Source organism: Moschus berezovskii, chromosome 4 (genome assembly GCF_049115385.1).
Source record: "Moschus berezovskii isolate FMDL1 chromosome 4, NW_MosBer_1.0, whole genome shotgun sequence".
NCBI lineage: Eukaryota > Metazoa > Chordata > Mammalia > Artiodactyla > Moschidae > Moschus > Moschus berezovskii.
Genome location: NC_142463.1, coordinates 116,476,424 through 116,492,907, shown reverse-complemented (window position 1 = coordinate 116,492,907; position 16,484 = coordinate 116,476,424). Strand labels below are relative to the sequence as shown.

Here is a 16,484-nt window from a genome sequence, read left to right as displayed (position 1 = left end):
AGGCCCAGCAATGGGTGAGGATGTGAATGTCAGCTACCTCCCCCACCCCAGCCCTGTGGTTGCAAAGATGCTCTAACAGGAAGCGGGTTTAAGGAGCTGCACGGCTTCCTGCCACCCCAGGGCTGAGCAGGGCGAGAAGGGCGAGTGCCAGTCCCGGCCACGAGACACAGCTTCTTGCCGGGGTCCTAGCAGCTTCCTCTTCCACAGCTACTTCCGTGTGGCCGGGGCCCCAGAGGCAGGAGCTGCTGCCCGTTGCCCAGGCCACCCTCCACCCCCAGTTCTGAGCCCTGCCCCTCTGGGGCCAGGCCAAGCCCAGAGGCTGGCTTGGGATCCCATGGGGGACTAGTAGGGCAAAGGTCTTGGGGGACAGAGGTGGCTAGGGCCAGGGCCCTGGGGCTCCGGCCATGAAGTCTCGGCAGAAAGGAAAGAAGAAGGGCAGCTCCAAGGAGCGGGTGTTTGGGTGTGACTTGCAGGAGCACCTGCAGCACTCAGGCCAGGAGGGTAAGGAGGCCAGCCCGGAGCTGCTGTTGCGTGGAGGGGGCGGCACGGGGCTCCTCCAGCCTGATTGAGTGTGAGGGTACAGAAGCAGTGTTTCTGGGAGCTCACGGAGAAGGGGCAGAGGTATGGGGTCACCCCCAGGAGGCTGATGCGCAGGCAGGGCAGGAAATGTGGCTCAGTGAAGAAGGCCGAGGAGCTCTTCGGTGGGACCGCCTGGGGCAAAGAGCCTGGGGATGAGAGTGAGGACACTTGAGAGGAGAGGATGGAAAGACTGGAAACCCGGGAGAGGGAGAAGAAGCAGAGGTGAGCAGCTGACAGCTGTGGGTCAGGAGAGGGAGGCTGAGGTGGCAGGGCCGGGAGATGAGCGGATGAGGAGCATGGACAGCCCTTGGGTCTGAATGAACGAAGACAGTAGAAGGGCCCCTGGAGAGCGCGACGGTGGTACCTGGGAAGGATGGGGGGGTTTCCTGGTTGGAGGAGAGCAGGTTACGGGGCTCTGGTCTCAGGCGAAGGTGTGGGGTAGGGGTGTCCCCTCCCCCAGTCTCCGTGGTTCTCTGGTTCTCCCTGTGCAAAGGAGAAGCAGGTTCAGAGTGGAGGGTAAGGCGAGAAACTGCTAAAATGGGGAACACCAGAAGAGTAAGAGGGACGGCTGCGCCTGGTTTGAAGGTGGGGGTGGAGGGTACAGAGGAAGGTGGGTGTGAGGACTGCCTTCGGACAGCACCCTCCCTGGATTACCTCGGAGGGGCTTGGGAACCAGCGGGGCCAGAACAACACTGGCCCCCGACTATGCTTGGTGTGCAGTAGACACTCAGAAACATTTCTTGATTTGACTTGGAGTTGAATGCATTTATTCTGACTTGCCCAGCCCAGCTTGTTTTCTGGTACTTTGAGCTCCTCCCAAAGAAGGACACGATTTCTATTGCCCCCCCAGCCCCACCCCAATCTGTCATTTCCTCTTTGTCCTCCGTCCTGGGCTGTGATGCCTCAGTGGAGGGCGGGTGACGGTGGGTCCCCGCTCATTTCCTGCTCTCAGCCCCGCCCCTGTGTCTCCAGACACCTCCTTCCCCTTTTCTCCTCCCCCAGGGGCCCCCATCCCCACAGGCCTCGCTTAAGGGAAAACCCGGGCCCCAGGGAAGGGTGTCCAACAGCTGAAGTGGTTTCTCTGTGCCTTTGTCTTCTCACCGGGCAGAGCCCGGCAGCCAGCGCAGGGCCGACAGGAGGAGTCACGATCTTGAGAAGGATGGCTCTCGGCCGAGGGGCACGTGCTTTAGCTGGGGCTGATGGTCTTCCACTTCTCTGCAAAACCCTCAGTTCAGCCTCCTCCTCCTGGCACTGTCCTTCCCTGTGGAGCCCCTGCCAACCTCATGTTGAAACACTGACCCCACAGCCAACCCAGATCCCACTCCTGTAACCTTCCTGGCCTCAGACGGTGCAGGGCATGTTCTCTGGAAGGGACAGACAGGTTGCTGGGTCCAGATCCTAATGAATCTCAGAGAGACAGAGAGAGAAAAGCACCTCCTGCCCTTCACCAAAGCCACGTCTGAATCCAAGGGTGGAGGAGAATCTTAGGCATCAGGGCAGCAGCGGCAGCCTTCTCCCCTTCCCCCAGCTCCTCCTAGCACAGACAGGTGGAAAGTTGAAGGACACAGAGAAACCATGACTGGCTTCTCTCTTTAAGCTAAGACCAGCGAAAGTGAAAGCCCAGGCCGGTGGAAAGCTGTGTTTCTGGTTAATTTATCCCGATTATCTTGGGTTCCCAAATCCTTGCTGCTCTGCTCCATTTCAGCAAGCTCTCCCAGCTGTTTGCCTCAGGTAGGTCTCGTCCTTCCTAAGCCCTTATGTGTGTTGAGTTCTTCCTTTTCCTAAACTTTAACTCTTTGAGATCTTGCTCAGGTTTCTAAGCTTCAGGCCCTCCTCCCTGACCCACCCTTAACTCTGACTCTACTGCCCCAACTCTGCATCTTTCATCTCTGACCCCATCTCTCTTATCTCTGTCCCCTTGACTCCTCCATCACTCTGATCCTCTTATCTCCTCTGCCATCTCCTTGACCCATTTCCTATATGGCTTTGACTCCGTAGGCTCTTGAATGTCTTCTTTCAAGGCCTCCTCTGGAGGTTCAAAAATCAACAGAGAAGTTTGGGGAAGACCTGACTTGGTTGCAGTTCATGGGAAGAGAGTTTGGGATTTAGGTGGCAGCAAACTATGTATGCGTTGACAGAGTGATGGCTAGAAGAGCTGGGGTGGCATTAGAGTAGGCAGCAGCTTGAATGCGGAGGGTCTGCCCCGTCTCTGCATTCAGTGCTGGCAACCTGAGGTTGGGAGACCCTGGCAAATGGGCCCAGATCCTAAAGTGATGGATGTCCAACTGTAGGGCCACGACTAAGATGAGGCAAGAGAGGTGACTAGGGCACAAAATTTAAGGAAGCTCTCACTCTCAGGGCCAGGCAAGTGCCCTAGGTGCCTCTTTCTTAAGGAGGCATTCACTCTCAAGATAATTCGTGTGCACAGCTGGCTCTGGCATGACCCTAAGAGGGAGTGCTTCCTTAAATTTTGCAGCCTTCAAAAAAAATTGTGCAGCCTTGGTGCTTTCCTTCTCCTACCCAAGTCCTCATTCTGGGGTGCGTGAGGGTAAAGGGTGTGGACACCAGGTCATACAAGGAGGGTTTAAAATAGTGTTTGATGGATTTATTATTTTCTTCATCTGTATTTCTAACTTACTTAATTCCACAACGAGCTTGGGATGGACGACTTCCAAAACGCCAAATAAAAAGAATACATGACTGAAGGAATGAAGTTGAAGGGAAAACAAGAAGGGTGAGCTCAGTGCCCAGAAATGCACTTCAAGTAGTTCTGTATGGTTCCAAGATATGGGCTTCCTGACTGTTAAAGTAAAGAGGTAAACATAATCAGATATAAAATTCATAAAGCCCACATGAAAAATATAGGTGGCTTAGGAGAAGCACATCTTTTTCTGACACACACAAGACAGGGTTTTCTCTGCTGAGTCTCAGTTAATTGGACCCAGTGTTTTGTCTTAGGCAATATTCTCTATTAAATTTCCAATTCATTGACTAATTCATTGAGTAATTTAATAAACATCTGTTGAGCACCTGCTCTGTTTCAACACCTTGCTAGATGCTGGGGAGGATGTTACTATTTGTCAGAAGGTATAGATACAAAATATAATAATCATAACAAAGTACAATAAGTACTATGGTACAGATATAAACAAAGGGCCGTGGGAACTATAATACAGATACAGCAAAGAGGGATTCACCAGGCAGAGACAGATAGGAAGGCATTCCAAGCAAGGGAAAACATGAGTGATGGTACCAAGGCTTGTTCAAGGAACAGCAAAGGGCTGGACCATAGCATTTATTTTGGGGGGGAGGGAAGCACGCAGAGAAGGGGCTGGCTGGAACTGGTAAGGCTGGATGGCAGTTGGATCTGGTTTGTGAAGGGTCTTATGCAGTATACCTGTTGAGGAGTTTTTACTTTATTCTGTGTTTGTAAGCTAAGTATTAAAGATTGGGGTGGAGCAGAGTGTATACGTAGCAAAGGCTTTCAAGCATGGAAGTGCTTTAGAGAAATAACTTTGTGGCCTTGCGGAGATGAGATTCAACGTGTGGTTTTCAGGGATTTCCCATGATTGAGATACCATGACAGATAAGGCGAGGGAAAGCAAGATGGGCCACACTCAGATCTCGTCCTTAAGGGGCTTACAGTCCAGTAACTGGGGAAGGCTCCAAGGCAGGGGGCGATGGCACAGGTTTTTGCATTCTTGGATTTGAATTCTGGCTCTTTCAGGTTGATACTGGGCACTCATTACTTCTTTGATCCTCTGTTTTCATGTCTAATGCACAGTGCTTGGCACATAGGTGCTTTTCTCATGAACAGACCAGTTTGAAGGTCTGTTACAATTTTGTGTACCTTCTTATGACAGATCTAACATCCATGCACTCACTAACCAGAGCAGGTGCTTCACAATAATGCCCACCAGCTCTGTTCCATTCTGGTTGGAAGAATTAATGTTCCTTTAACTTCTGTAGAGTGTTAATAAATGCACTTTAAAGACCAGTTTTTTACCTCTTCCAACTGCATTGCTGTCCCTCTAAAATTTTTGTAGTTCAGTTCAGTTCAGTTTAGTCGCTCAGTCGTGTCTGACTCTTTGCGACCCCATGAATCACAGCACGCCAGGCCTCCCTGTCCATCACCAACTCCCGGAGTTCACTCAAACTCATGTCCATCGAGTCAGGGATGCCATCCAGCCAACTCATTCTCTGTCGTCCCCTTCGCCTCCCGCCCCCAATCCCTCCCAGCATCAGAGTCTTTTCCAGTGAGTCAACTCATCGCATGAGGTGGCCAAAGTATTGGAGTTTCAGCTTTAGCATCAGTCCTTCCAATGAACACCCAGGATTGATCTCCTTTAGAATGGACTGGTTGGTTTTGTAGTAGCAACTAGTAATTACAGAGGGAGAAATTTCAGGTCAACAAAGGCAGAACTTTCTAATGGGAATGAGCAGTCTGGGGAGGCAGTGATCTCACTCTCACTGGGGGTATTTATGCCAAGACTCTAGACCCAATGGGCAGTGAGATTATAACAGGTTGACAGGCTGGGGTTGATGTCCTGCACGCATCTCCCTGACAGGCGTTTGTTCCGTGAGCCTCGCCTCCTCTCTCCCCAGCCCCCTCCCCTGACGTGTCCGTCTCTCAGATGCTCTGGGTCTCTCATCTCCCAAACCTGATTTTTCTCTGCGCCTTCTCTGTCGCCAGTGCCCCAGGTGCTACGGAGCTGCGCGGAGTTTGTGGAGGAGTATGGAGTGGTGGATGGGATCTACCGCCTCTCAGGGGTCTCTTCCAACATCCAGAAGCTCCGGTGAGTCAGGCAGTGAGGGGAGGGCTCTGCGGCCGTGAGGCCAGGAAGCCAGAGGGGCGAGGGGACCTGGGGAGAAGGAAACATAGGTGATAGGCACTGTCCGCGGGAGGAGTTCTAGTCTCCTCAGGAAAGGCTGACACCATGCCCCACAGTCCCCACAGGTTGGCCTGCACAGACGCACGTGTGTGCACACGCACAGGTACACATCCGCACGCTCCTCCACTCCCACAGAACCCACCCAGCTTCAAAGACAGACTTAGATACAATTCACAGGCCATAAAATTCACCATTTGAAAATGCATAATTCAATGGTTTTTAGTATATTTACAAGGTTGTGCAACCTCCACCACTGTCTAATTCCAGAGCATCAACTCCAGAGAAACCCTGTACCCACAGTCACTCCACATTTCTCTTCTCCCCCAGCCCCGAGTCTGCTTTCTGTCTATGGAGTTGCCTATTCTGGACATTTCACATAAGTGGGATCATATCATGGTGACTTTCTATGGCTGGCTTTTTTTCACTTAGTGTGTTTTCAGGGTTCATACACGTTGCATGCACCAGCACTTCATTTCTTTTCATGGCTGAAAAATATTCTATTGTGTGGTGTTATCACATTTTGTTTACCCATTTATCAGTTGATGGCTATTTGGGTTGTTCCTACCTTTTGGCTATTATGATTGATGCTGCTATAAACATTTTGTGTACGAGTATTTGTGTGGACATATGGTTTCAATTCTCTTGAGTATATACCTAAAAGTGGAATTGCTGGGTCATATGGTAACTCTATGTTGAACTTTTAAAGAAACTGTCAAACTATTTTCCACAGCAGTTGTATCATTTTACATTCCTACCAGCAATGTATGAGTGTTCCAATTTCTCCACATCCCTGCCAACATTTGTTAGAGTGTATCTTTTTGATTATAAGCCACCATAGTGGTGTGAAGTGATATTTCATCCATATTTGCATTTTCCTAATAGCTAATGATGTCAAATACTTTCTGTGTGCTTACTAGTCATTTGTATATCTTCTCTGGAGAAATGTCTATTCATAAACTTTGTTCATTAAAAAAATAGGTTATTTGTTTTGAGTTGTAGGAGTTCTTCATGAATTCTGAATATTAGATACTGATTAAATCTATGACTTGCAAGCATGTTCTCCCATTCTGTGGGTTTTCTTCATTTTCTTGATAGTGTCCTTTCTCACACAACAGCTTGTAACTTTGATGTTAAATGTATCTGTTTTCTTCCTTCCTTGCTTGTGTTTTTGGTGTCATAGCCAAGAAACTGTTGCCTAGGTCCAAGGTTGTGAAGATTTACACTTAGTTACCTTCTAAGACTTAGGCGCATCCATCTTTGCATGTAGCCAGAAACACACATTTTAGGCTCATTCCTCCACTTCTACTGACTCCTACAAAGCCCTGTACTGCCGCTCACACCTTCTCTACATCCTGACAGGTATCTGTGTTCATGCATAGGTCCACTCATCCACCTCACATCAACTCTGCACGCCGACAAGAACAATGCCTTAAGCTTGCTGCCTCACACGCCCCAACCTCTTGTACATACTGACCCTCGACCCTGCCTGGAGCCCATCTCTCCAGCTCCCCCTCTCCCCACATTGCCCCAGACCCCCACCACTCCTGACTACTCTGCACCTCCCCAGGCAGGAATTTGAGGCTGAACGGAAGCCAGACCTGCGGCGAGATGTTTACCTTCAGGACATTCACTGTGTCTCCTCCCTGTGCAAGGCCTACTTCAGAGAGCTGCCAGACCCCCTGCTCACGTACCGGCTCTATGACAAGTTTGCTGTGAGTTGAGTGGAAGGGGGGTGGAAGAGAAGGCTGAGGGTGGCCGCTCTGATGTGACATCCCTGATGAGTCTAATGCCAGACAGAGTCCTAGGGATCCCATGTGACAGAGACCACATGGACACAAGACCCTTCCCTACAAGTCTCCTAGTCCTGCCATCTCTGCCCTCCCCGTCTCTCCTTTCCACAAGGCCTGCAAACTGCACGCAGTGCAGGGTGAGGCTGGGGGAGAGCAGAAACTGGAAAGCCCTTGGAAATCACCTAGACCAGAGCTTCCCTACATTTCAGAGAACGAGAACACTTTCAGGAAGCCAAAAGTTTTTCAAACGTGCCCTTCTGTGAACTGTGATTTGTGCGTTGAACAACTCTTGAATGCAAAAATACATGACAGGACTTCCCAGGTGGGCCAGTGGCTAGGACTCCCACTCCCAGTGCAGGGGGCCAGGAGTCAATCCCTGGTCAAGGGCCTAGATCCCACATGTTGCAACTAAGATCCGGCACAGCCAAATACATAAATAATGTTTTAAAGAGAAAGAAAATACATGGCAGAAGCGCTATCTTGAATTGAGTAACATTTTTACTTATATTTTTAAAAGTATTTATTTACTTACTGGTTGCACCTTCTAGCTTATGGGATTTTAGTTCCCCGACCAGTGACTGGAACTGGCCCTCGACTGGGAGACCTTCCCAACCACTGAGACATGAGACTGCCAGGGAACTGCCTTGAGTAACACTTTTAAATTAAACTGCATTTTATTGAGCATGACATCATTTAGAGATCCTAAACAGCCAGGGCATGCCATTCAGCCCAAATAGACCAGGCTGGGTGGGCATAGGCCTTCCCGGACAGCCTGAAATAAACCACAGCCCCTGGCGCGCAAACAGGATGAAACCCCGAGTGTTTTCCAGGACCAGAGCACTGCTGATGAGAACGCTGAGGCAGAGAGGTGGCAGGGAGCTGCTCAGGGTCACAAAGCCCTAAGTGGCACAGCCAAGAGTCAGCAGCAGGTCTCTGTGGGACACAAGTTCTGTCTGCTAGTTCAGTGTGCTTCGAAGATCCAGGGTTGGGGGACGGCGTGGGGTTGAGCACAGACCGTTTCTGAGAGTTTCGCTCGGAGCTCCGGGGAGGATGCTGGGGCAGCGCTGGGTCACCGACTCCCGCCCCTTGCTCCCAACCAGGAGGCTGTGGCAGTACAGCTGGAGCCTGAGCGCTTGGTCAAGATCCTGGATGTGCTTCAGGAACTTCCGGTCCCCAACTACAGGTGTGTGGGGCTCCTCCCCGACCAAAGTCCCGGCCAACCCAGCTAAGCCCAGGCTCTCTCTTTAGCTGGGGCCTTGACTTGTCACTTCTCTTCTTGCTCCCGCCCTGTATGAGCTCTGCCCCGTGACGCCCCCCTTTCTGCAGGACCCTGGAGTTCCTCATGAGGCACCTGGTGCACATGGCCTCATTCAGCACCCAGACCAACATGCACGCGCGCAACCTGGCCATCGTCTGGGCCCCCAACCTGCTGAGGTGGGTGCGTGTGTGGATATCTTGGCGGAGCCTAGCCCCTGGGGAGCCGCTTGATGATGGAGTGTGGCTGTGTGGTGCTGGCGAGGGGTCTCACCCAGTGAGAACAGGAAGGCTCAAGATTACGCGGTGTGGTCTGGAGCTCACCTTTGGGAGCCTGAGTAAAGTCTGAGCTTGAGTAAAGTCCCTAAGGATGGGGCCTTTGTGTTTTCTTTTCTTTTTGGCCACACTGAGTAGCACGTAGGGTCCTTGTTCCCTGTCCAGGGATCAAATATGTGCCCTCTGCAGTGGAAGGGTAGAATCCTAACCACAGGAGCACCAGGGAATTTCTGGGCCTTTATGTTTCCTTACACTGTTGTCATTTAGCTCAGGGACTGGAGCAGGACAGGAGATGGGGGCGGTGCAGAGAGTGGGAGCTAGGGGGCTGTGGGGGGTTGGCGGAGGTGGGGTGGGATGGGTCTTGTCAAATGTTTGTTGCGCAAATATCTTGGAGAAGTGGCCTGCATGGCGCTCCCTGTGGTGCATGGTAGACTATGAGAAGTCCTGAGATGTGTTACACACAGGCACCCCGGTGGGCAGAGGAGGTAGAGACTAATATTCTGAGGAGGGTGTCCAAGAAGGCTTCCCAGAGGAAGTGGCCATTTGAGACCTGAATCATGCATGTTGATTAGAAGATGGGATGGGTTTAATGGCATTCAGAGGAAAGGGTATAAGGTATTTTTAGGGAGAATTTGAATGGGGAAATGAGGTGGGGCTGCGGGGCATAACTCCACACCTCCACAGGTCTAAGGACATAGAGGCCTCAGGCTTCAATGGGACGGCAGCCTTCATGGAGGTGCGTGTGCAGTCCATCGTCGTTGAGTTCATCCTCACACATGTGGACCAGCTTTTTGGGGGTGCTGCTCTCTCTGGTCAGTGTCCTTCCCACCCCCCCACATCACCGCTCTCTGCCTGGGGAGTCACATCAGAGTTAGAGAAGGCCTCCAAGATCATCCAGTTCAGTCTCCCCGCTTTGCAGACGACAGGACTGAGTCTCATAAGTTCTTACGGTCATGTGGAGAAGACCCTACAGAATGGTGCAGTCAGAACCTGAGCGGGCCTCTCCCACTCTCAGCCTAGGGCATAGCTTGACCTCTTAATCAACGCCCATCCCGGCTCTCGAGGCCAGTGACTGATCATTCCCACCCCCAGCCCACTGGGAGAATGTCCTGGGATCTCCTGGCCTCTTTGTCCCTGAGGACTTCCTCTTGAGCACAGAGGATCGATCTCCAGGTATATCCCCTACCTTGGTAGTTAGTCAGTGGGAGGATGCAGTGAGGAGGTGGGTACCCAAAGCCCTCTTTCTGTTCCGGCCTGGCCAATTCCTCTTTCTTTTCCTAGGTAGTGAAGTGGAAAGTGGATGGCGATCACTTGCAGGGGTCCGGGTGTCAGGCAGCCCTGAGGATGTTATGCCACGGTCCCTGCCCTACAATCTGCCGAGCATTCTGCAGGCTGGTGACGGACCCCCCCAGATGCGGCCCTACCACACCATCATAGAGATTGCAGAGCACAAGTAAGGCCTTCTTCCTGGGCCCTTCTCCCCTGCACTGGCCATCAGGCTCCAACTGCAGTGATTTCTCCACTCCCTCCAGGAGGAAGGGGTCTCTGAAGGTCAGGAAGTGGAGATCTATCTTCAATCTGGGTCGCTCTGGCCATGAGACCAAACGTAAAGCTCCACGGGGGGCTGAGGACAGGGGTAAGTCTGCGGAGATAGAGGGGGAGCTCTGCTGGGGGTGCACTTGGTCCCGGCTCTATGCACATCCCTGTCTTGCAGAGGACAAATCTGATAAGGGGACTCTGCGGCCAGCCAAGAGCATGGACTCGCTGAGTGCTGTGGCTGGGGTTAGTGATGGTGAGTATAGGTGTGCACTCGTGTGTGTGTGGGGGAAGGGTAGGGATGGCCAGTTACTCCATCTCCAGGGAGGGGAGGGCGTTCCTAAGTATGTGTTGGTGGGGTGACCTCTGCTCAGCTGGTTGTGAAGGGCTGGCAGTGGTGGCTAAGGGAAGCTGGGCCTGGTGCCTTCCAGGCTACAGACAAAACAGACGGCACTCTCCAGAGCCTTTCTGAGATGTGTTTCAGGCTCCTTGTGGCTGAGGTTACGGCCTACCTTTCTCTCCTCCACAGAACCAGAGGGGCTGGTCGGATCCAGCAGTCCTCGGCCAGGCCCACTGCTGACGGAAGGCCTGGAGAATGATTCCATGGAAGCGGCAGAGGGTGAGCAGGAGCCCGACCCAGAGGTGCTGGGTGGCGCGAGCTCCGAGCCCGGCACACCACGACCTGGGCGGTCAGCAGTCCGTGTTGGGGGCAGCAGCCACGCAGAGCGCCGTGCTGGCGTCCATATCTCAGAGCCCTACGACGTCAACCTCCCAGCACACATCAGCAATATGCTCAACATATCGCCAAACAACATCGCTAACATCTCCTTGGCGGGGTTTGCCCGTGGTCTTGAACGCCCTGCCCTACAGCCCCGGCCAAGCCCTGCCTCTGGCCCCGGTCCTGGCCCCGGCCTTGGCCCTGGCCCCCCAGGTGAGGACCCAAGGATTGCCCAGGACTATGAGAAGGGACTAGAACTCTAGGCTGAGGCTCTGAAGCTGGGAATCTGCCCTGGTCTGTGGGTGGTTATCTTTAGCTGCCTTTCCAAATTCAAGATTGAGGGAATCCAGTAATATTATTAGGTTGTATGAGCTTCACATAAAAAGGCTCTCTGGCAGCCTTAGATCACTGATACACCCAAGAATGGGGATTTGTGTCAGATATATACAGTAGGGATTACTAAGTACAAAGTAGGGAGATATAATAGTTGGCTACCCAGGTAGCTCAGTGGTAAAGAATCTGCCTGCCAATGCAGGAGAGGCAAGAGCCCTTGGTTCAATCCCTGGGTTGGGAAGATCCTCTGGAGAAGGAAATGGCAACCCACTCCAGTATTCTTGTTGGGAAAATTCCATGGGCAGAGGAGCCTGGAAGGCTACAGTCCACTGGGTTGCACAGAGTTGGACACGACTGAGCACAGACACATTAACAGGTGACACGGGTTCAATCCCTGCTCCAGAAAGATTCCACACGCCTCAGGGAAACTAAGCCCGTGCATCACAAAATTAATAATGACAACATGAATAAGAATAGCTAACATTAGCTGGGAGTTTATGACATGAAGGCATTAGCTCATTTCATTTTCTCATGGTGTTGACTCAGGTATTGTTATTGTCCATACATTACAGCAGCGGAACCTGAGACTTATGTTAAGCAATTTGGCAGGAGGTGGCACAGCTGGACTCTGACCTGTGCTCTGACTCCAGTTCCTAAGTGTCAGTAGTGAGAAGTGCTGAGGCAGCACTGGGTGGTGGGTAAGGATAATGGCTGCAGAGTAAAGTCGACTGGGATTCAGGTTTGGGCTGTACCACTTGTCTGTGTGACCCTGGACAAATTTCTCTGAGCCTCAGCTTGCTCGTATATATAATGGGGATACATGCTGCTGCTGCTGCTGCCAAGTCACTCAGTCGTGTCCGACTCTTTGCAACCCCATGGACTGCAGCCCACCAGGCTCCTCCGTCCAAGCGATTCTCCAGGCAAGAGTACTGCAGTGGGGTGCCATTGCCTTCTCCATGGGGATACATACTCGACATTATAAAGTTGTCTTGTGGAGAAAATAAAACACTGCATTATAAAGCATACAGCACAGTGCTTGGCACCTGGCAGGAGTTCTAACAGGTGGCTATAAGCCAAGAGTTAGGGGTATTGGTCAGAGAGGATGAGCCATGGAAGCATCTATGCTGGGAATACTGTAAGCAGTGCTAGGAAGACTGACCTCGGAAAGGGTCAGAGCTGGTCTTGACCTTAGTATTCCTTGGACTCTCTCTCTCTCAACAGATGAGAAGTTGGAGGGAAGTCCAGCCCCAGGTCCCTCGGCTGACTCGGGCCCAGTGGACGTGGCCCCTGCCCTGGAGGACTGCCTGTCCCAGGAGGTGCAGGATTCCTTCTCCTTCCTAGAGGACTCAAGCAGCTCGGAACCTGAGTGGGTGGGGGTGGAGGACGGGGAGGTGGCCAAGGCAGGACCAGCAGGAGCAGCCTTCTCCCCCGGGGAGGAAGACCCTGGGATGGGCTACTTGGAGGAGCTCCTGGGAGTTGGGCCTCAGGTAAGGAGGCGCTGTGCTGGGTTTGGGGGTGTTAAGGAACCCAGAGGGTGGACAGGGCTGCCTAGTCCTAAGCCATGATGCTGTATTTACAGGTGGAGGAGTTCTCTGTGGAGCCACCCCTGGATGACCTGTCCCTGGATGAGGCACAGTTTGTCCTGGCTCCCAGCTGCTGTTCCCTGGACTCTCCTGGCCCCAGGCCTGAAACAGAGGAGGAAAGCGGGGAGGAAGTCTTCCTGAGTGCCTATGATGACCTAAGTCCCCTTCTGGAGCCCAAACTCCCAACCTGGGAGGGTGCAGGCAGTGAAGAGGAAAAGGTGGCAGGGTCTGGAAGACAGGAGGCTTCAGGACAGGGACAGGCTGAGGGAGAGCAAGCCTTGTGTGAAGGTGGAGAGGACACAGAGGGGGAGCCTGGAAGCAGACGGGACACCAGGGTGGAGGCTGAGGGGAGGCCAGAAAGTGACGTGGAGGGCAGAGAGGCCACTGAGGAAGGAGCAGAAGCTGAGGGAAGCCAGAAGGTGATTGACAGTTTGAAAGAAGGATGTGGGAAAGAGACAGAGGAGACAGGGGCCAAGGCAGAGGAGTCCAAAGGTCAGCAGGAGGATGAGAGAACGGAGGAAGCGAAGGGTGTGGAAGAAACTGGAGGAGAGCAGGCTAAAGACAAGGGGAAGGAAAGAAATCCGGAGAGAGAGGAAGGCGCTGAGGAAGGAGACGAAACCCAGGTAGCAGTGGGAAAGGACTCAGAGCATGAGGCCCAGGAAAACCAAGTTGCTGAAGAGAGCTGGGAGGTTGTACACAAACAAGAGGCTGAAGGAGGCAGGGAAAATGAAGCCGAAGGACAAAGGGGAGAGGAGGGTCAAGAGGCAGGAGAAGACCAAGGAGGCGGCGAAGACAGCGGGATCCCAGAAGCAGCAGCTGAAGGAGGAGCAGGGGAGATCAGCAAGGAAGGGGAGTGTGGACATGGAGAAGCTGAGGGAGACCAGAGAGCTGGAGGGGAACGTGCACAAGAGGGTTCCCTCCCTGAAGGGTCACAGGTAGAGTCCCTGGAGGTTGACAGTGCCAAAGAGGGCAACTCCCAGTCCTCTGGGACAGCACAGGCAGCCCCACAGCCACCTCGGCCAGAAGAGACGGACCCTGAGGGGCAGCCCACCCCCCTCGGCTCAGCTGGCGGCGTGGGCATGCGCCTGGCTTCCACCCTCATTCAGGTCCAACAGGCCCGTTCCGTGCCCGTGGTGCCCCCCAAACCACAGTTTGCCAAGATGCCCAGTGCAATGTGTGGCAAGATCCACGTGGCACCAGCAAATCCATGCCCAAAGCCTGGCCGGCTCGATGGGGACAGGGCCTGGGGCTCCCGAGCCTCCCGCTCCTCTTGGAGGAATGGGGGTAGTCTTTCCTTTGATGCTGCTGTGGCCCTGGCCCGGGACCGCCAGAGGACTGAAGCTCAGGCAGTTCGGCGGACCCAGACCTGTACTGGTGCTGGGGACTACAGCCTCATCCCCAAAACCTCCCCCTATAGCATGATCCCTGCCTATGCTCCCCGGCCCCTTAGCTGCCTGGAGATCCCAGCTGAGGGCACAGAAGAGTCTGCACCCCGGAGTCGGTTTAGCCTGCCCCCCAGAGAGCCCCAACCTCCTGATCCCCTTACGTCCCCCCAGCGCCGATCGTATGCATTCGAAACACAGGCTAACTCTGGGAAAGCTGAGGGACTGTAATTAGGACCAGAGCACTGGGCACAAGGGACGGTAGTTGTCTCCAGGGTCCTGGACCGTTTCATCTGCAGCCTGAGCGGCTGTAGTGCCCACTCTATAGGTTTTGGCCCTCTAGCTTCTCTTTTTGACTGTGGGAAGCACTGTCTTGGTCTGTTTACCTGAGCTTGTCTCAGACACAAAGCACTTATCCCTTAGGAAATTCCTGAGAAAGTCACCAAGATCCTGTCCCCAGAGAGAGAGGTCAATGGCCAAAGGGAACAAAGAGTAGGTGGAAAACTTAACTGTTCCTCAAAGTGAAGAATGAAGGGGGAACTCCAGCCAAGGTCCTGCCTTCCTCTGAGGCAATGAACTCTTCATGGAAGTCCAGAGTAGAGGCGGGGTCAGGGCCACGTTGGAGCCTATTACACACAAACACTTTTAGAGGTTACCTATCCTTGTTCTACTCTTGGTCCCTTGGATACCTCCTGCTCCTATTAACTCCAGATTAGGAGAAAAATGTCCAGGAAACTCTTTGAATACACAATATTTGTTGGCAGGACTAGTTCCCTTCCCAGCTCCCCAACCCTCTGCCTCCCTGGATCTCTAGGAACCGAGGTCTTATATAGATCTTTCTGGCCTCTTCTTTCTCCTTTGGAATAACTTCCTATTTTAGGGAAGAGGGATGGCATCACTCAGGCTCTGGGATTGCTTCTCTGGACAGGTTGGGGCCACAGGTCCCAAGGGGCAATATCTCAGAATAAATGCTGTATTTTTACACATAAATAGTGTGGTTTCTTTTTACTCTTACTAAAGTCTTGAATGATAGATATCATATCTTCCAAGGTGGTGCTAGTAGTAAAGAACCCACCTGCCAATGCAGGATACGTAAGAGACAGGGGTTCCATCCCTGGGTTGGAAGATCCCTTGCAGGGGGAAATGGCAAACCACTCCAGTATTTCTACCTGGCAAATCCAACAGACTAAGGAGCCTGGCAGGCTACAGTCCACAGGGTCACAAAGTCAGACACGACTGGAGTGACTTAGCATGCATAGTTATCATATTTTCATGTTTGGTCAAACGTTGCGTTCTTCTGTTTTTATTGTCTGGGTGTTCTTCCTCAATTGCCGTGGAGGAGACCTATAGCTAGAAACTAGAGCTGGGTTCATGGTGGACAGGAAATGAGGAAGGGAAACTTATTTACATAAAGCTCTTTATATGCCAGTAATGCTAGGTATCTGACATGCGCAGAATCTCTGCTGTTAATTTTCAGTCCACCTAATAATTCTATAAGGTTGGTACTGGTATCTCCATTAAAAAAATGTTTTATTTGGCTGCACTGGGTCTTAATTGCAGCATGTGGGATTTTCCATCTTAGCTGCAGCCATGTGGTCTTTTTTTGTTGTTGTTGCTGCCTTCGAACGCATCCTTGTGGCATGTGAGATCTAGTTCCCTGACCAAGGATGGAACCTGGCATCCCCTGCTTTGGGAGCACAAAGTGTTAGCCACTGGACCACCAGGGAAGTCTCTAGTATCTCATTTTACAAAGTTAATTAGGTCGAAATGTTTGCCAAAGGTCTCAGAACTAACAAGTGGCAGAGGTAGGTCTGAGACCCGAATTTGTCTGGCTCAGGGTCTGAACTCTTCCCTTACACCACACTACTTCAAATCCATTAAGGTAGGTCCTGACTGAAAATAATCACAATTAAGATACCTTTCGGGCTTCCCTGGTGGCTCAGAGGTTAAAGCGTCCGCCTCCAATGCGGGAGACCCAGGTTCAATCCCTGGGTCGGGAAGATCCCCTGGAGAAGGAAACGGTAACCCACTCCAGTATTCTTGCCTGGAGAATCCCATGGACGGAGAAGCCTGGTAGGCTACAGTCCACGGGGCCGCAAAGAGTCGGACACGACTGAGCGACGGAACGGAACGGAAGATAC

The 16,484-nt window shown here is 52.4% G+C and overlaps 1 protein-coding gene across 4 annotated transcripts; it reads left to right on the top strand.

The window, feature by feature from the left end:
- Positions 1–52: 52 nt before the first annotated feature.
- On the top strand, positions 53–15,333 carry ARHGAP30 (Rho GTPase activating protein 30). 4 transcript variants are annotated; one of them, XM_088835964.1, is made up of 13 exons: positions 53–501; positions 5,273–5,375; positions 7,039–7,183; positions 8,362–8,444; positions 8,588–8,695; positions 9,476–9,603; positions 9,884–9,964; positions 10,073–10,244; positions 10,327–10,427; positions 10,506–10,583; positions 10,857–11,258; positions 12,600–12,865; positions 12,958–15,333. In XM_088835964.1, exons 1-13 carry the CDS (start codon positions 405–407, stop codon positions 14,572–14,574), a joined length of 3,381 nt encoding a protein of 1,126 aa, XP_088692090.1. In that variant the 5' UTR covers positions 53–404; the 3' UTR covers positions 14,575–15,333. The 4 variants fall into 4 exon arrangements, with proteins under 4 accessions (XP_088692090.1, XP_088692091.1, XP_088692089.1 ...); XM_088835965.1 differs by having other exon boundaries at positions 56–501; positions 10,324–10,427; positions 12,600–12,694; XM_088835963.1 differs by having other exon boundaries at positions 59–501; positions 10,324–10,427.
- The last annotated feature ends 1,151 nt before the right edge of the window (positions 15,334–16,484 follow it).